Source organism: Panulirus ornatus, chromosome 34 (assembly GCF_036320965.1).
Source record: "Panulirus ornatus isolate Po-2019 chromosome 34, ASM3632096v1, whole genome shotgun sequence".
Lineage (NCBI taxonomy): Eukaryota > Metazoa > Arthropoda > Malacostraca > Decapoda > Palinuridae > Panulirus > Panulirus ornatus.
In genome coordinates this window covers 19,563,701-19,584,190 of record NC_092257.1, presented here as the reverse complement: position 1 = coordinate 19,584,190, position 20,490 = coordinate 19,563,701, and the positions used below count along the sequence as shown (strand labels likewise).

Genomic DNA, 20,490 nt, shown 5'->3' with positions numbered 1-20,490 from the left:
GTAATTAGTTTTATCTTTCGTTGGTGTGTGATAGATAATTATATATACCAGTTCTCATGCAAGTCAAAGTCTAAGGCAACTCTCTGTTTATGGTAAGGTTCCGTCATCATATTCTGCATCTTTGAGAAGGTTTTCATTTGTCTACCACATCTTTGGTCTGATATCAAAGAACATTGATACCCACATATACACAAGGCATTATACAGTAATGTCCATTATAAATAAGAAATGGAATAATCGTTTGATAATTATAGGAATGATCAATTAATAATTACAGGAGTCAAATGGTACGTGATTAGAGTCTTGATAATGTGTTTTTCAAAAGACCAAATTTCTTCTTCAGGGCAAAAAAAGCCTCCAAGGTAGCCCATTTGGTCAAACCAGCTTCCTCACACTCGCTCACCTACTCCTCTCTGACCTTCCTCCATGAGTACTTCTACAACTGCGAGGTAAGATTATAACAACTATTCTTTAGTAGTTGCCAAGTCTCGACAAGAGACATCACCTCCCGTTCTGAAATTACAAAGTGAAAAATAAAACGTTTAGTGAGGAATATGGATGATATGTTGTGATTGAACATCTGTAGTAAAAGTGCGCTCGCTTCCTGTGATCTAACTATTGCACATTTTGCAGCTGGAAGACAAAATTGCTTTCGCATGGTTGGCCAGCTCACAGAGTCTATTCCCTGCCAACGTTCTTCTCAAAGTGCAATATCACACGATAACTGGATTACCTCTTGACGCAGGAGTAAGTTTCTCCAATATCACTCCTTTTATCTACTTGATTTTTATGTGTTTATATATATATATATATATATATATATATATATATATATATATATATATATGGATTACGTGTTAATTGAAAGGCGTGCAAAAGAGAGACTTTTGGATGTTAACGTGCTGAAAGGGGCAGCTGGAGGGATGTCTGATCACTATCTTGTGGAGGCTGTGAAAAAAAGAGAGAATGTTGGGGAGATGAGTGTGGTGAGGGTAAGTAAGCTTGGAAAGGAAATTTGTGTGTGGAAGTACCAGGAGATATTGAGTGTAGAATGGCGAAAGGTAAAAGCAAATGACATGAGGAGAGTGGGTGAGGGATGGTATGTTTTCAGGGTGGCAGTGATGGCTTGCGCAAAGGATGCATGTGGCATGAGAAAGGTGGGAGGTAGGCAGATTAGTAAGGGTAGTGAGTGATGGGATGAAGAAGTAAGGTTGTTAGTGAAAGAGAAGAGAGTCCCTTCTATCCTTAAGAGGTTCTTGCTGTGCTTATGAAGGTTATGATGGTGTGTGGGAGTGCAAGGCAAGTGAGCAGTGGGTGCTTGGTTATCTTCTTTATGGTAAGTGCATCGTGGGCATGAAAGGTCTTGGAGTATGTGTGTAGCGTTGTCGTGATGGGTGTTGTACAGAGTGTCGGTGGGAGAGTTTGACTCCTATTTGTCTGGAGAGTGTAATTTCTGATGGGTGTATGTCTGAAGGGTTGGAGTTTGAGACTGAGTTGAGAGACCGGCTCCTTAGAGGTATGGTGGTACCCTTAAGTAGAAATTACTATAGAGTGAGGCAGGAGTAATCTTTTTTTTTTGGCATCTACTTGTGGGTTGGTGGATAGTTATAGAATGGTTTGGGTGGATGGAGATTAGTACTATTGCGCAAACAGACACACACCCCAGCCTAAGCCCAAGTACCAGTTTGTTGGCCAGCCCTGAGGGGAGGGTGAACACCTGGGTTGGGTGTGGGTCGACTACCACACCCAGGATTTGAACGCGTCAGGGTTTGACCCCTGTGGTGACTCATCGTCAGTAACGCTCTCCACCACACCACAGGGACCCCTCTGTGTGTGTCTGTGTGTGTCTGTGTGTGTGTGTGTGTGGTAAATAACAGATCTGTATTTACGAATTTGGAGTCCCTATCTTTACGTAGGATTTTCATTTTGCAGATCTTCCTTCACCAGAATGTCCTATCTGACGTCACGAGAATCTTAGGGATATATAAAAGTGCACCAAGCGACGCCAGGCAAGGCGATACCTATGAAATCGTTGCTGGAATGTTTGAACAGGTCAAGGTGAGGCCCTGCTGCTGCTGCTCCTCCTCCTCATGTCAGTGTCACATTAAGAGTAATATTTGATATAGAAATGCAGGTTTGATCTGGACGTTATTATGTAACCATAGTCGTTTGTAACCACACCCAGTGTATAACCACAGCCATTGTATAATGACAGTCCTTATGTTAATACAATAGATGAATGACATCTACATCGGTAATGTCTTTGAATTTATTGTCATAAATGGTTGGAAGGCAGTTTATTATCATTATTATCTCTTATCATCATCATATTGATATCATTATTACTATTACCATTATGATTGTTGTAGTTCACATGTTTTTATCATTATCATTATTATCATTACCGATCTTATTATCATAACCAATTATTATTGTTAATGCTGTTGCTATTAACATTACCATCATTATCACTAGTAATATTATCATCATTACCAGTAGCAATAGCAGTAGCAGTAGAAGTAGCACTAATAGTAGCAATAGAATAGCAATGGTAGCAGCAGCAGTAGTAGTAACTGTATTAATATGAGCTTATGAAATCAATCTGTTTTCAATATGCATCACTGATTATAACTACCCAGTGAATTTTGTCTTTAGTTCTTTTCATATATTCCAAGAGCCCTCAGCATATGAATATCTGCTGAGAGAGGAGAAAAGAAAAAGAAAAATCTACCTTTAATCTTTTTTCTTTCAGGACTCAAGAGATAAGGTATTTACGATTACAAATAGGAAAATGTTCAGTGATGAACTGCGTTGCTTATATATATATATATATATCTTATAACTGGTGACTAACACAGTCTAACCTTCTGTGGTCTTAGGGGCAATTAGGAATCCAGCCGCCGACCAAGGAACACAATCTCTCAGTTTGGCTAAGGATGCAAAACGTCTACATGATCCTTCAAGGCAAAATATTTGATGGTATGTATGAGAGTTGATCACGAGAAAAGATTGATCCTCTTGAGAGTAAGACCCCTCTGGGTTTTCATCATAATCATAAGGTAAATTCTTTTTTTCTTTCCAAAAGAAGGAACAGAGAAGGGGGCCAGGTGAGGGTATTCCCTCAAAGGCCCAGTCCTCTGTTCTTAACGCTACCTCGCTATCGCGGGAAATGGCGAATAGTATGAATATATATATATATATATATATATATATATATATATATATATATATATATATATATATATATATATATATATATATGAGAATATTTTTGTTTTAGGAATGACCTTCCATTGTCCACAATATTCCTTTCAGAGTTGGTTCCTGCCTCCTTTGTCTTATCCTGCTATACTATTTGTTTCTCTCTCTCTCTCTCTCTCTCTCTCTCTCTCTCTCTCCTCGCAACTGCTGGCTGGCTATGCGTGTCACCTGTTTATCCTATTATCACGACTCAGTTCGAGGTTGCCTTTTCGATCCCGGGGCATCTCTCGTTGTACCGTCCTTCTCTGTGGCTAAAGGTTCCTCCGCCTTCCCTTTTGGACCACAAAGACCTTCAACCACTCCTATGGTCCCTGGCTGCTGAATTCTATTTCCCAATGAATGTTGCCACGGAAAATGGGTGAGGTGTGTGTGTGTGTGTCTATAGTAGCACAATATGCGTGATTAAAGCCACCATAATCTTGCAGAAACGGCGACCTACTTCTCCCCCGACACGAGTTTCTACGGCGCTTACCACTCCGAACTGAGTGTTCCAACCTTCTGGCGAGACGTCGACTCTACCATCGCACTACCCACGGACGTCGGTCTCCCCATCTTGATCAAGGTTGGTTGGCGCCCTAACTCCCTCACTCCCTCCCTTCCATGGTTCTCGATTACACAGTACTCGAAAACTATCAAAAATATACCATACGAGTAGCTGCTTCATCTCTTAGATCCGCAGAAGAATAATTTGTCATGTCTTTGTGTATCAGAGAAAAAAAGATGTTCTTGATATATGATAAAGATAAGAATAGATTTTCTGAGCATATATGAAATCAAGGTCATCTGTATTTTTGTCACACTAAGATAATGTTCACGACACACGCGGGTCTCTACTCTCAAACTAATTCATCACAGAAAACTGAACTCTACGATGAACATTGCTAACGAAGGACTTTCTTTCTCAACAGTATGCCGAGCAATACGCCTTTTGGATAAATATGGAGTACAATATCCCTGTCCAACCATCAGCACCGAAGAAGATAAAGAGCAGCTTAAGCCTCACAAATGAGTATGTTGCAATTTCTCTCACACACACACACACACACACATAGACATATATATATATATATATATATATATATATATATATATATATATATATACGTCCCTGGGGACCTATATATATATATATTTTAACACGCCCTCTTCTGCTCTCTCAACTACACACTTTTTATCACACATATTTTACCCTTTCATTACTTACTCGATCAAACCACTTCACACCACATATTGTCCTCAAACATTTCATTTCCAACACATCCACTCTCCTCCGTACAGCCCTATCTATAGCCCATTCCTCGCAACCATGAATGTTAGAACTATTCCTTGAAAAATACCCATTTTCGCTCTCCGAGATAACGTTCTCTCTTTCCACACATTCTTCATGGCTCCCGGAACCTTCGGCACCTCCCCCACCTTATGACTTACTTCCATGGTTCCATTTGCTGCTAAGCCCATTCCAAGAAATCTAAACCGCTTCACTTCCTCCAATTTTCTTCATTTAAACTCTCATCCAAATTAACTAGCCCCTCAACCCTGCTGAACCTAATATCTTGCTCCTATTAACATATACTCTCAACTCTCTCCTTTCATACACTTTTTCAGATTGTTACGAAATTCCACAGTTTCTCGCGCTAATCGGTCACCAGTGCTGTATCATCGGCGAGCAATAACTGACTCGCTTCCTTGGCCCTCTCGTCCCCAACAGACTGCATACTTGCCCCTCTCTCCCAAACTCTTGCATTCACCTCCCTAACCACCCCATCCATAAACAAATTAATCAACCATAGGGACAACACACACCTTTGCCGCAGACCTACCTTAAGTGGGAACCACCTTTATCCCCTACAATGGTACTATACATGCATTCCGCCAATCCTCAGGCACTTCACCATGATCCATACATATAATGAATATCCTTACCAACCAATCAGCAACACAGTCAACTACTTTCTTAATAAATCAAACTGCAGTCCCGCCGCCTTGTCGGATTTCATTTTCCGCAAGGCTTTCACCACCTCTTCTCTCTTCACCAAGCCACTCTCCCTGACTCTCTCACTTCGCATACCACCTCGACCAAAACACACTACATCTGCAACTCTATCATCAAACACTATCAACTAAACTTCAAAATCCTCACTCTATCTCCTCCTCGCTTCATCAATACCTGTTATTTCCCCCCTTGCCCCCTTCACCGATGTTTTCATTTGTTTTGTCTTACACACGTTATCTGCCTCATTCCAAACATCTTTTCTTAGTTTGATGATACTCTTTCACCCCATCTCTCATATATATATATATATATATATATATATATATATATATATATATATATATATATCACTCATTTGTACTTACAAGTCATTAGTCTATTGTCATTCCAATCTTGTAGGCTGACGGCATGACGCTTGAGCACGATGGTACAACTGAAGGGTATGAGTTCATGGCCTTTGACCTGACTGTTAAGGGTCAGGTCAAGTATCACGCTGTCTTACCTGAATTTCGTGCCTTCCAGCACTTGGGGGATGAGTGTATATACCTCATATTGGGCGACCGTACCTAACCTCACTCTTCTCCTCCGTCACCAGCGTGAGCTCTGATAGCATCCTGGAGGCTAGGACGTTACTCCCTTGGTCTCAGAAGTTCGCCGTCGGGGCTGGTACGCACAACATCTTCTCCTTATTGCTGCCTGTCCATCTCCACGGCAGCGTGGATGTGGCCCACAAAGTACTGCGATTTACCGTCGAACCCCTTGCTACACAGACGGTAGGTTGTGAGATGGAGTACAGACGCCAACATTTCACATAGGAATGAAAAATGAGGACATTTGTAAACGAAAAGTGTATATATTTTCTGGAATATTTTCTTGATTTATTTAGGGATTCTGAATTCTTCATTTCATTTATCCGTGTGTTGGTGGTGAGTGGTATAGACACACACACATTCTCCTGATGTACAGTTCTGATAAACGACCCAGCAGCAGCAGCAGCGTCCGCCCCAGTAGACTATATCCCACTGTAGTTTGCCCAATGTGAACATTATAACTTACCCACTGTGAGGAGGCAGGACCCAGCAAGCAACACTTCCCACCCACTGTGAGGGGGCAGGACCCAGCAAGCAACACTTGGAGATCTATCGGATTGGTGACGAGTTTTATAAGTGGATGAACCGTGTGTTTCAGGTGGAGATCCTGAGGAGTCACAACCACCCTTACACCCTCTTGGCTGGGCCCTTCCCTACCTCTATCAACCACGCCCATCATACCTACAAGAAGGTCTTGCTCGCCGACACAGAGCTCTACATGGTGAGGAATGGGACGTATTGGGGGAAGCAGTGATGGCATGTGCAAGAGAAGCATATGGCATGAGAAAGGTGGAAGGTGGGAAACTTAGAAAGGGTAGTGAGTGGTGGAATGAAGGACTAAAGTTGTTCGTGAGAGAGAAAAGCGAGGCGTTTGGATGATACTTGCAAGGAAGGAGCTCAAATGACTGGGAGATGTACAAGATAAAGCGGCAGGAGGTCAAGAGGAAGGTGCAAGAGTTAAAAAAGAGGGCAAATGAGAGTTGGGGTGAGAAAGTATCATTAAACTTTAGGGATAATGAAAAGATGTTTTAGGAGGAGGTAAATAACGTGCGTAAGATGAGAGAACAAATGGGAACATCGGTTAAGGTGGCAGGTAGGTGGGTGGGTTAGGTGTGATAGATGGTAGAGATGAAGTGAGAAGATGGAGTGAGCATATTGAATGTTTATTGAATGTGTGTGATGATAGAGTGGCAGATGTAGGGTGTTTTGGTCAGGGTGGTGTGTGGAGTGAAAGCGTCAGGGAGAATGGTTTGGTGAAGAGAGAAGAGGTAGTGAAAGCCGTGCGGAAGATGAAATCCGGAAGGCGGCGGGTTTAGATGGTATTGCAGTTGAATCTATCGAGAAAATTGGTGATTGTGTTGTTGATTGATTGGTAAGGATATTCAATGTATGTATGAAGCATGAAATGCCTGAAGTTTGACAGAATGCATGTGTAGCACAATTATATAAAGGCAAAGGGAGTAAGGTGAGTGTTCAAACAACAGTCACAAGTTTGCTGAGTATTCCTGGAAAAGTGTATGAAAGGGTATTGATTGAGAGGGTGAAGGCACGTACTGAGCATCAGATTGGGGAGGAGCAGTGTGGTTTCAGAAGTGGCAGAGGTTGTGTGGATCACATGTTTGCTTTGAAGAATGTGTGTAAGGTATACTTAGAGAAACGGATGGATTTGCAAGTGGCATCTATGGATCTGGAGAAGGCATATGACAGGGTGGATAGAGGTGCTTTGTGGAAGGTCTTCAGAGTATATGGTGTGGGAAGTAAGTTGCTAGAAGCAGTGAAAAGTTTTTGTCAAGGGTGTAAAGCATAAGTATATATAGGAAGAGAGGAAAGTGATTGGTTCTCAGTGAATGTCTGTCTGCGGCAGGGGTGCGTGATGTCCCCATGGTTGTTTAATTTCTTTATGGATGGGCTTGTTAGGGAGGTAAATGCAATAGTTTTAAGGGGCGAGTATGCGGTTCGTTGAGAATGAAATGGCCTGGGAAGTGAGTCGGATGTTGTTTCGCCGATGATACAGCAATGATGGCCGATTCAAGTGAGAAATTGTAGAAGTTGGTGACTGAGTTTGGTAAAGTGTGTGAAAGGAGAAATTTGAGAGTAAATGTGAATATGAGCAAGGTTATCAGGTTCAGCAGGGTTGAGAGACAAGTTAGTTGGGAAGTGAGTCTAGAGAAAACTTGGAGGAAGTGAAGTTTTTTGGATATCTGGGAGTGGACTTTGCAGCGAATGGAACCATGGAGATGGAAGTGTGTCATAGGGTAGGAGAGGGAGTGAAGATTCTGGGAGCGATGAAGAATGTGTGAGAAGAGAGGATGTTATCTTGGAAAGCAAAAATAAGTATGTTGGAAGGAATAGTATTTGCAACATCATTACATGGCTGCGAGGCGTGGGCTATAGATAGGGTTGTGCGGAGTAGGGTGTAAGTGTTGGAAATGAAATATTTGAGGACAATATGTGGTGTGAGGTGGTTTGATCGAGTGACTAATGAAAGGGTAAGAGATATGTGTGGTAATAAAAAGAGTGTGGTTGAGAGAACAAAAGAGGGTGTGTTGAAATTGTTTGGACATATGGAGAGAATGATTGAGAATGGGTTGACAGAATGTATGTGTCAGAGGTGGAGGGAACAATGGGAACCCTGCGTGTCGTAGAAGGCGACTAAAAGGGAAGGGAGCGGGGGGCTGGAAATCCTCCCCTCTTGGTTTTTTTTTTTTTTTTTAATTTTCCAAAAGAAGGAACATAGAAGGGGGCTAGGTGAGGGTATTCCCTCAAGGGCCCAGTCCTCTGTTCTTGACGCTACCTCGCTACGCGGGAAATGGCGAATAGTATGAAAATATATATATATATATATATATATATATATATATATATATATATATATATATATATATATATTGTTATGCTTAAGATATATAAATGAATGTAGGAAAAGCCATAGAGTCATTAATAATACCTGTTACTACCACATAACTGATCCCTTGGTCTTCCCTCCCTCGGCAGCGACATAATCGCCCTCTTCCGGCTGTGGTGGGACTTGACGTGGAAACCATCTGGTCAGGCGACATCGATTTCCCTGTTGACATAGATCTATTCCTCGGGTAAGGATACTTGCCGTCACATAGGATGTCTTTATGTCTTTGTCTTTATATATCATCCCTGGGTAGGGGAGAACGAATTCTACCTTCATATTTCCTACATGTCATGGATGGTGACTACAGGAGGCGGGAGCGGGAAGTTGGAAACCCTCCCCTTCTTGTATTTCAATTTTTTGAGAAGAAGAAACAAGGAGTCATGCGGGGAGTGCTCATTCTCCTTGAAGACTCAGCTTGGGGTACTGAATGTATGTGGATGTAGCCATGTTGAGACGAGAGATCATTATTATGTTCGAGGAAAGAAACAAGGAAGTTCTGGTTCTGAGTGAAACGAAACTCAAGGGTGAAGGGAAAGAATGGGTTGGAAATGTCTTGTGAGTAAAGTCAAGGGTTGGTGAGAGGACAAGAGCTAAGGAACGAGTAGCACTACTTCTAAGGCAGGAGTAGTGGGAGTATGTGACAGAATGGAAGAAAGTAAATTCTAGATTGATGCGTGTAAAACTGAAAGTGGGTGGTGAGAGATGGGCGATTACTGGTGCTTATGTACCTGGCTATGAGAAAAAGGATCATGAGACGCAAGTCTTTTGGGAGACCGGGTATTAGTGATGGTTGATCTAAATGCGACGGTGAGTAATGTGGCTGTTGAGGGTATAATTGGTTCGTATGGGGTGTTCAGTGTTGTGAATGGAAAAAGTGAAGAGCTTGTGGAGTTGTGTGCTGAAAAAAAGACTCGTGATTGTGAGTACCTAGTTTAAAAAGAGAGATATACACAAGTGTATGTATGTGAGCAGGAAAGATGGTCAACTAGCGTTATTAGATTAAGTATTGATTGATCAGCGTGTGAAAGAGAGATACTTGAATGTAAATGTGCCGAAGGGCAGCTGATGGGACGTCTGATTCACTATCTTGTGGAGGCAAGGGTGAAGATTTGTAGAGGGTTTCGATAGAGAGGAGACGATGTTGGGGAGAAGAGTGTGTTGAGAATAAATGATCCTGGAAGGACATTTGTGTGAAGTACCAGGAGAGATTGAGTTTAGAATTGGAAGGAGGTAAATGTGGCTGAGGAATGGAAGGTATTCAGGGAAGCAGTGACAGCATGAGCAAGAGATGCATTTGGCATACGAAAGATGGGAGGAGGGCAGATTAGAAAAGATAGTGAGTGGTGGGATGAAGGAAAGCTGTTAGTGAAAGAGAAATAGAAGTAAGAGAGGCGCTTGGGAGGCAATTAGAGGAAAGGAGTGCAAATTATTGAAATATGTATAGGATTAAGTGGCAGGAGGTCAAGAGAAAGGTGCAGGAGTTGAAAAAGTGAGCAAATAAGAGTTGGGTTGAGAGAGTATCATGAAACTTTAGAGAGAATGAACAGACATATTGGAAGGAGGTAAATGTGCGAAAAAACAAGAGAACAAACGGGAACCGGGAGACCAAATTGGAGATGGAAAGATGGAGTGAAAAAGATTTTGAGCGATCGGGGCCTGAACATACAGGAGGGTGAAAGGCGTGCACGGGATATTGAATTGGAACGATATGTTATGCTCGGTTCGACGTGTTGTCAATGGACTGAATCAGGGCTTATGAAACGCGCGAGGTAAACCGTGGGAATATACATGGGGCCTGGATGTGGATAGGGAGCTACGGTTTCGGTGCATTATACAAGACAGCTAGAGAATGAATGTGAGCGGATATTGCCTTTCTTCCTTTGTTTCCGGGCGCTACCTTGCGGATGCAAGAGGCAGCGATCGGGTTTCGAGGGGAAAAGAAGAGAATGTATATGTTATCTTTTTTGTTTCCATTCATGCATTTTTGTAGTTTCCTGTGGGGCGTGGTAGCGTCTATAATAGATGAAGGCAAGCAAATATGAATATGGACATGTATACATATTTATATGTGGTATATCTATATTTTTGTATTTATGCATAAGTTTATATGTAAGTCAGTGGGTGTCTTTCTAAGTCTGTTTCCCGGCGCTTATAGTTACTAACTAATGAGAAATCAATTGAGATTATCGATTTTCAACATCATAATGACAGTGTTTTGATCATGGGCCACGAACTTGCTTACTTTTTTTTTTTTTTTTTTTATTAAGAACGCATCAGAATAAAACGTTTACATTTCAGGGATGTGACATCTCTCTTCATCCCCTCATACAAGACTTGGAATTATCGCATTTTGTTTAACCCACAATCCTCCTCCACCAAGAGCATCACCATCATCATGGCATATGGTAAGCGACAGGTGACTTTCTTACTCGAATAATCACCTCCTTGATAACTATGTAATTATATATATATATATATATATACACACACAAGTGAGTGGGAGATGCATAAAAGAAAGAGGCAGGAGGTCAAGAGAAAGGTGCAAGAGGTGAAAAACAGGGCAAATGAGGGTTGGGGTGAGAGAGTATCATTAAATTTTAGGGAGAATAAAAAGATGTTCTGGAAGGAGGTAAATAAAGTGCGTAAGACAAGGGAGCAAATGGGAACTTCAGTGAAGGGGGCTAATGGGGAGGTGATAACAAGTAGTGGTGATGTGAGAAGGAGATGGAGTGAGTATTTTGAAGGTTTGTTGAATGTGTTTGATGATAGAAGTGGCAGATATAGGGTGTTTTGGTCGAGGTGGTGTGCAAAGTGAGAGGGTTAGGGAAAATGATTTGGTAAACAGAGAAGAGGTAGTAAAAGCTTTGCGGAAGATGAAAGCCGGCAGGGCAGTAGGTTTGGATGGTATTGCAGTGGAATTAATTAAAAAAGGGGGTGACTGTATTGTTGACTGGTTGGTAAGGTTATTTAATGTATGTATGACTCATGGTGAGGTGCCTGAGGATTGGCGGAATGCTTGCATAGTGCCATTGTACAAAGGCAAAGGGGATAAGAGTGAGTGCTCAAATTACAGAGGTATAAGTTTGTTGAGTATTGCTGGTAAATTGTATGGGAGGTGTATTGGTTGAGAGGGTGAAGGCATGTACAGAGCATCAGATTGGGGAAGAGCAGTGTGGTTTCAGAAGTGGTAGAGGATGTGTGGATCAGGTGTTTGCTTTGAAGAATGTATATGAGAAATACTTAGAAAAGCAAATGGATTTGAATGTAGTATTTATGGATCTGGAGAAGGCATATGATAGAGTTGATAGAGATGCTCTGTGGAAGGTACTAAGGATATATGGTGTGGGGGGCAAGTTGTTAGAAGCAGTGAAAAGTTTTTATCGAGGATGTAAGGCATGTGTACGTGTAGGAAGAGAGGAAGTGATTGGTTCTCAGTGAATGCAGGTTTGCGGCAGGGGTGTGTGATGTCTCCATGGTTGTTTAATTTGTTTATGGATGGGGTTGTTAGGGAGGTGAATGCAAGAGTTTTGGAAAGAGGGGCAAGTATGCAGTCTGTTGTGGATGAGAGAGCTTGGGAAGTGAGTCAGTTGCTGTTCGCTGATGATACAGCGCTGGTGGCTGATTCATGTGAGAAACTGCAGAAGCTGGTGACTGAGTTTGGTGAAGTGTGTGAAAGAAGAAAGTTAAGAGTAAATGTGAATAAGAGCAAGGTTATTAGGTACAGTAGGGTTGAGGGTCAAGTCAATTGGGAGGTAAGTTTGAATGGAGAAAAACTGGAGGAAGTGAAGTGTTTTAGATATCTGGGAGTGGATCTGGCATCGGATGGAACCATGGAAGCGGAAGTGAATCATAGGGTGGGGGAGGGGGCGAAAATCCTGGAAGTCTTGAGAATGTGTGGAAGTCGAGAACATTATCTCGGAAAGCAAAAATGGGTATGTTTGAAGGAATAGTTGTTCCAACAATGATGTATGGTTGCGAGGCGTGGTCTATGGATAGAGTTGTGCGCAGGAGGGTGGATGTGCTGGAAATGAGATGTTTGAGGACAACATGTGGTGTGAGGTGGTTTGATCGAGTAAGTAATGTAACGGTAAGAGAGATGTGTGGAAATAAAAAGAGCGTGGTTGAGAGAGCAGAAGAGGGTGTTTTGAAATGGTTTGGTCACATGGAGAGAATGAGTGAGGAAAGATTGACCAAGAGGATATATGTGTCGGAGGTGGAGGGAACGAGGAGAAGTGGGAGACCAAATTGGAGGTGGAAAGATGGAGTGAAAAAGATTTTGTGTGATCGGGGCCTGAACATGCAGGAGGGTGAAAGGAGGGCAAGGAATAGAGTGAATTGGATCGATGTGGTATACCGGGCTTGACGTGCTGTCAGTGGATTCAATCAGGGCATGTGAAGCGTCTGGGGAAAACCATGGAAAGCTGTGTAGGTATGTATATTTGCGTGTGTGGACGTACGTATATACATGTGTATGGGGGTGGGTTGGGCCATTTCTTTCGTCTGTTTCCTTGCGCTACCTCGCAAACGCGGGAGACAGCGACAAAGCAATATATATATATATATATATATATATATATATATATATATATATATATATATATATATATATATAATACACGGTTGAGAGAGTAGGAGAGGATGTGTTGATATCTTTTGGAAATATGGAGAGCATGAGTGAAGAAAGCATGACAAGGAAGGCATATGTGTCAGAGGTGAAGGGTTACAAGAACAACTGGGTGATCCAATTGGAGCTGGATGGCTGGAGTGAAGAAGAATATTTACTGATCAAGGCTGGTGGATAGGTACACCTGGAGAGCTGGTGTGACAGCGCTATATAACTATATTCTATTCTTTTTGTTTTAACCCGACAGAGACGCTGAAGAAATCGGCAAATATTGAGGTAGAGCAGACCTTCCAAGACCTGGGCCAGGAGACCCAGGGGAAGGCGGATGTCGACTTTTCTGATTTCTCCCAGATATCATCGAGCGGCCAGGTGGGTTCCTGAGTCCTAGCTCATGTAGGATATACCAGGAGGGTTCCTGAGTCCTAGCTCATGTAGGATATACCAGGTGGGTTCCTGAGTCTTAGCTCATGTAGGATATACCAGGTGGGTTCCTGAGTCCTAGCTCATGTAGGATATACCAGGTGGGTTCCTGAGTCCTAGCTCATGTAGGATATACCAGGTTGGTTCCCAAGTCCTGGTTCATGAAGGTTATAGGATCTATTCATAAGGTTTGTTTTATATGAAGGAACCAGAACATAAGGATGAGCTGGTAATATGAAACTCAGGTGGTGGAGGAAGGGAAATGTTTTAGATATCTGGGAGAAGACATGGCTACGAATGAAACCATTGAAGTAAGTCATAGGGTGGGGAAGGGGGCGAAGATTCTTGGAGTTTAGAAAAATGTGTGGAAAATGAGAACGTTATCTCGGAGTGCAACAATGGGTATGTTTGAAGGGTCAGTTTTCTCAACTTTCATGTGGATGCGAGGCATGGGTAACAGATAAGGTTGTGCGGAGGAGAGTGGATATGTTGGGAGCGAAATGTTTGAGGAGAATTTGTGGTGTGAGGTGATTTGATCGAGTAAGTAATGAAAGCGTAAGAGAGATGTGTGGTAATAAGAGAGTGATTGAGAGAGCAGAAGAGGGTGTGTTGAAATGGTTAGGGCATATGGAGACTGAGTGAGGAAAGGTTGACAAAGATATGTGTCAGAGGTGGAGGGAACAAGGAGAACGAGGTGGTCAAATTGGAGATGAAAGGATGAAGTGAAAAAGATTTTAATGATCGGGGCCTGAACATACCGGAGCTTGAGAGACGTGTACGGGGTAGAGTGAGTTGGAATGATGTGGTATACTGGGATCGACGTGTTGTCAATGGACTGAACCAGAGCACGTGAAGCGTCAGGAATAAGCCATGAAAAGGTGTGTGGGGCCTGGTTGTGGATAGGGAGATATGGTTTTCGGTGCATTACACATGACAGCTAGAGAATGGATGTGAGCGGATGTGTCCATTCTTCTTCCGTCCCTGCCACTACTTGGTTAACGATGGAAACGGCGATCATACATAGAGGACAAGGAGCTGTGGTTTCGGAGCATTGCACGCGACAACTGGGGAATGGGTATAAGCGAGAGTGGCCTTTGTCTGTTCTTGGAGCTAATGCGCTAATGCGGGGAACGATCAAGATATATATATATATATATATAATATATATATGTGTGTGTGTGTCGGAGGTGGAGGGAACGAGGAGAAGTCGGAGACCAAATTGGAGGTGGAAAGATGGAGTGAAAAAGATTTTGTGTGATCGGGGCCTGAACATGCAGGAGGGTTAAAGGAGGGCAAGGAATAGAGTGAATTGGATCGATGTGGTATACCGGGGTTGACGTGCTGTCAGTGGATTGAATCAGGGCATGTGAAGCGTCTGGGGTAAACCATGGAAAGCTGTGTAGGTATGTATATTTGCGTGTGTGGACGTATGTATATACATGTGTATGGGGGTGGGTTGTGCCATTTCTTTCGTCTGTTTCCTTGCGTTACCTCGCAAACGCGGGAGACAGCGGAAATATATATATGTATATATATATATATATATATATATATATATATATATATATATATATATATATACATGAGTCCACGGGGAAATGAAAGACGATAAGTTCCCAAGAGTACTTTCGTGTAATGATCACATCATCAGGGGAGACACAAGAATGAAATATGTCAGCTGATATGCACCCTCACAAGTATTACTTATTACGTACCTGACATCTAAGATTCTTGACTATCCACACAGCAAGAGTTCCACGAAGTAGACACGTTCCAAGTAGAACAGACCAGCCAGAGCCGAGCAATCATCTCCAAACTGCAACAGGAGTTCCTACCTGGTAAGTGTGATGCACATTTCTTCCTCAGTTCTATGGGTCATGGTTGTCCTCGGCTTCCCATGACCGACCCGTTTCGTAGATTGTTGTATTCTACTTTATTACCAAAAACTCGAGGGATTCAAATTTGTGTCAGTCTCATTCATCATTCCTCTTGTGTTCAGTTGTTCCCCAACTCTCGTGTTATCATTCCCGTCCGTCCGTTGCTCTTTGTCCCTAGTATACTAAACTCAATTTTTTGCTGTTATGCTTTCTTTTATTCTCTCTCTCTCTCTCTCTCTCTCTCTCTCTCTCTCTCTCTCTCTCTCTCTCTCTCTCTCTCTCTCTCCAAAAGCTGTTGTGGTATAAGACTTGGTTCTCCTTTCGTGGCATCTCTCCAAGAACTCGCTGCGTTGACGTCTCACTGGTTGTGATAACCTCTGGATCTTCCTGCTTGCGCTATTCTTTCTCCTCGCGATGTGGTCTCTACATGATCCGGGTTTGTTAGAACCCTCGTACGTCAAAATACTCCCTTTCTGCCGATCTCATTGGAATGTCTTATTCATGTGAACCCTCTTTCACGTGATCCCTATCGGCATTGCACTTTTGTCTCGCCCATGAGCAACACAAGCTTAAGCAATGGAAATGCACTCTTATGAACTTTATATACCTTGTTCAAAGTATATCCTCCTCTCCAGAGGTTTCATTCTGTCAATTGACTAAGTGTCTCACAATTAGGGTTTCCAGTCATCAGTCTGGACTCGTGTTAACATTTCACTTGAACTTACAGTCTCAGGAGGGTCGGTGGAGACAGTTAGCGTCAGGGTGGAAGTGCATGGCGAACCAACCAGGAGCTATGAGACCGTGCTGACCTGGATCATAGGGACGACACCAGCTCACGACGATGAACAGGCGCAGTCCTTCGCCAAGCTGCAGCTCACCCTGTTGGAGAACGTACCCGAGGGTTTCCTGGGACAGCCTCAAGTGGTAAGATGTCTTGTCTTCGTTAGAAACAGACAACACAGACTGAAACACAGATATAGAGACTACAAGTGAATATATATATATGTGTGTGTGTATTTTTCTATTTTTTCTTATTTTGCTTTGTCGCTGTCTCCCTCTGACACGTATATCCTCTTTGTCAATCTTTCCTCACTCATTCTCTCCATGTAACCAAACCATTTCAAAACGCCCTCTTCTACTCTCTCAACCACACTCGTTTTATTACCAACATATCTCTCTTACCCTTACATTACTTACTCGATCAAACCACCTCACACCACATGTTCTCAAACATCTCATTTCCAACACATCCACCCTCCTCCACACAACTCTATAGCCCACGCCTCGCAACCATACAACATTGTTGGAAGCACTATTCCTTCAAACATACCCATTTTTGCTTTCCGAGATAATGTTCTTGCCTTCCACACATTTTTCAACGCTCCCAGAACTTTCGCCCCCTCCTCCACCCAATGATTCACCTCCGCTTCCATGGTTCCATCCGCTGCCAAATCCACTCCCAGATATTTAAAACACTTTACTTCCTCCAGTTTTTCTCCATTCAAACTTACCTCCCAATTGACTTGTCCCTCAACCCTACTGTACCTAATAACCATGATCTTATTCACATTTACTCTCGGCTTTCTTCTTTCACGCACTTTACCAAACTCAGTCATCAGCTTCTGCAGTTTCTCACCCGAATCAGCCACCAGCGCTGTATCATCAGCGAACAACAACTGACTCACTTCCCAAGCTCTCTCATCCACAACAGACTGCATACTTGCCCCTCTCCCCAAACCTCTTGCATTCACCTCCCTAACAACTCCATCCATAAACAAATTAAACAACCATGGAGACATCACGCACCCCTGCTACAAACCGACATTCACTGAGAACCAATCACTTTCCTCTCTTCCTACTCGCAAACATGCCTTACATCCTCGATAAAAACTTTTCACTGCTTCTAACAACTTGACCCACACCATATATCCTTAATACCTTCCACATAGCATCTCTATCAACTCTATCATATGCCTTCTCCAGATCCATAAATGCTACACACAAATCCATTTGCTTTACTAGGTATTTCTCACATACATTCTACAAAGCAAACACCTGATGCACACATCCTCTACCGCTTCTGAAACCACACTGCTCTTCCCCAATCTGATGCTCTCTGCATGCCTTCACCCTCTCAATCAATATCCTCCCATCTAATATTCCAGGAATACTCAACAAACTTATACCTCTGTAATTTGAGCACTCACTCTTATCCCCTTTGCCTTTGTACAAAGGCACTATGCATGCATTTCGCCAATCCTCAGGCACCTCACCATGAGTCATGCATACATTAAATATCCTTACTAACCAGTCAACAACACAGTCACCCCCTTTTTTAATAAATTCCACTGCAATACCATCCAAACCCGCTGCCTTGCCAGCTTTAATCTTCCGCAAAGCTTTTACTACCTCTTCTCTGTTTACCAAATCATTCCCTCTAGCTCTCTCACTTCGCACAACACCTTGACCAAAACACCCTATATCTGCCACGCTATCATCTAACACATTCAAGAAACCTTCAAAATACTCACTCCATCTCCTCATATCACCACTACTTGTTATTACCTCCCCATTTGCCCCCCTTCACGGATGTTCCCATTTGTTCTCTGTTCTTAGGCACTTTATTTACCTCCAAAACATTTTATTCTCCCTAAAATTTAATGATACTCTCTCACCCCAACTCTCATTTGCCCTCTTTTTCACCTCTTGCACCTTTCTCTTGACCTCCTGCCGCTTTTTTATACATCTCCCAGTCATTAGCACTATTTCCATGCAAAACTCGTCCAAATGCCTCCCTCTTCTCTTTCACTAATAATCTTACCTCTTCATCCCACCACTTACTAACCTTTCTAATCTGCCCACCTCCCACGCTTCTCATTCCACAAGCATCTTTTGAGCAAGCCATCACTACTTACCTAAGTACATCCCATTCCTCCCCCACTCCCCTTTGCTCTCACCTTTTTCCATTCTTCACTCAGTCTCTCCTGGTACTTCCTCACACAAGCCTCCTTCCCAAGCTCACTTACTCTCACCACTCCTTTCACCCCAACATTCTCCCTTCTTTTCTGGAAACCTCTACAAATCTTCACCTCGCCTCGTCAAGATAATGATCAGATATACCTCCAGTTGCACCTCTCTGCACATTAACATCCAAAAGTCTCTTTCGAGCGCCTATCAATTAACACGTAAGCCAGTAACGCTCTTTGGCCATCTCTCCTACTTACATACATATACTTATGTATATCTCTCTTTTTAAACCAGGTATTCCCAATCACCAGTCCTTTTTCAACACACAAATCTACAAGCTCCTCACCATTTCCATCACTGAACACCCCATGTACACCAATTATTCCCTCAACTGCCACATTTCTCCTTGCATTCACATCACCCCTCACTATAACCCGGTCTCGTGCATCAAAACTACTAACACACTCACTCAGCTGCTCCCAAAACATTTGCCTCTCATGATCTTTCTTCTCATGCCCAGGTGCATATGCACCAATAATCACCCATCTCTCAACGTCCACTTTCAGTTTTACCCATATCAGTCTAGAGTTTACTTTTTTACACTATCACATACTCCCACCACTCCTGTTTCAGGTGTAGTGCTACTCCTTCCCTTGCTCTTGTCCTCTCACCAACCCCTGACTTTACTCCCAAAACATTCCCAAACCACTCTTCCCATTTACCCTTGAGCTTCGTTTCACTCGGAGCCAAAACATCCAGGTTCCTTTCCTCAAACATACTCTTTTCTTCTCATCTTGGTTACATCCACACACATTTAGACACCCTAATCTGAGCCTTCGAGGAGGATGAGCACTCCCCGCGTGACTCCTCCTTCTGTTTCCCCTTTTAGAAAGTTGAAATACAAGGAGGGGAGGGTTTCTAGCCCCCCCCCCCCCGCTCCCGTCCCCTTTAGTCGCCTTCTACGACACGTGAGGAATGCGTGGGAAGTATTCTTTCTCCCCTATCCCCAGGGATAAGAATTTCTCTCATACATATTTACCCTTTTCTGCATCAGTGAGGTAATAAGATAGACAAAAGAATGACCTCATTTACTCTCATAGATAATGCACTGAAACTAGAGCCCCCTATCCACAACCAGGTCCTACATAACATTTAATACTTTTGAAGGATCATCCACTAATCATTCACTAATATACTTTGTTTTACTTAACCACTGTTTTCAGATCCCTTCTCCTATCAAGGCACCACCTTATGATCTTATGTTCTTCATCTTCCTCTTGTTCTTTTTCACAGCAATTCCCTTGAGTGTCTTATGATACTGACTCTGGAAGGTCTGGAGGAGCCGTAAGCCAAAGACTGGTCTGTATTTTTCTTAAAGATGACACGCAATTTCACCTAAGTCTCCTTGTGGCATTGAAGGATAACTAGCATTTGTGTTTTTGGTAAAGGGATCCCCCGCATTCTCAAATAGGTTCCAGTGAAAGAGGCTTTGATTGAAGGCTTTGATATATATATATATATATATATATATATATATATATATATATATATATATATATATATATATATATATATATATACATATGATATAACCCTGTTAGTCTATACCTAAGAATCAATGATCTAAACTACTCATATGAGAGTTGCATTTCATGATTTATCGTCTCCAAATCCCGTCCTTGCCCAGACCTGTGTGAAACTGCAAGTGCAGAGGCCAGGTTTCCTGCCACTGGCCAGCCTACAGGAAGTGTTGAGGACAAACTTCCAGACACTGATCAACGGAGATGTTTACACTGGCGTCTCCTGTGAGGAAACTCCAATTCTTACAATCAAGGTGAGAGAGATTTTGTAAC

General features: G+C 42.6%; 1 protein-coding gene across 1 annotated transcript in view; it reads left to right on the top strand.

Moving 5' to 3' along the window:
* The window catches only part of LOC139759973 (hemolymph clottable protein-like), a 48,468-nt gene that overhangs the window by 16,243 nt on the left and 11,735 nt on the right, over window positions 1-20,490 (top strand). The window contains exons 16-29 of the mRNA XM_071682693.1: window positions 344-449; window positions 634-747; window positions 1,933-2,058; window positions 2,880-2,979; window positions 3,687-3,823; window positions 4,170-4,270; window positions 5,850-6,027; window positions 6,443-6,565; window positions 8,839-8,936; window positions 11,048-11,154; window positions 13,621-13,742; window positions 15,541-15,631; window positions 16,398-16,594; window positions 20,325-20,471. Coding sequence (XP_071538794.1) covers window positions 344-449; window positions 634-747; window positions 1,933-2,058; window positions 2,880-2,979; window positions 3,687-3,823; window positions 4,170-4,270; window positions 5,850-6,027; window positions 6,443-6,565; window positions 8,839-8,936; window positions 11,048-11,154; window positions 13,621-13,742; window positions 15,541-15,631; window positions 16,398-16,594; window positions 20,325-20,471 — 1,747 coding nt within the window. The remainder of the gene's footprint in view (window positions 1-343; window positions 450-633; window positions 748-1,932; window positions 2,059-2,879; window positions 2,980-3,686; window positions 3,824-4,169; window positions 4,271-5,849; window positions 6,028-6,442; window positions 6,566-8,838; window positions 8,937-11,047; window positions 11,155-13,620; window positions 13,743-15,540; window positions 15,632-16,397; window positions 16,595-20,324; window positions 20,472-20,490) is intronic.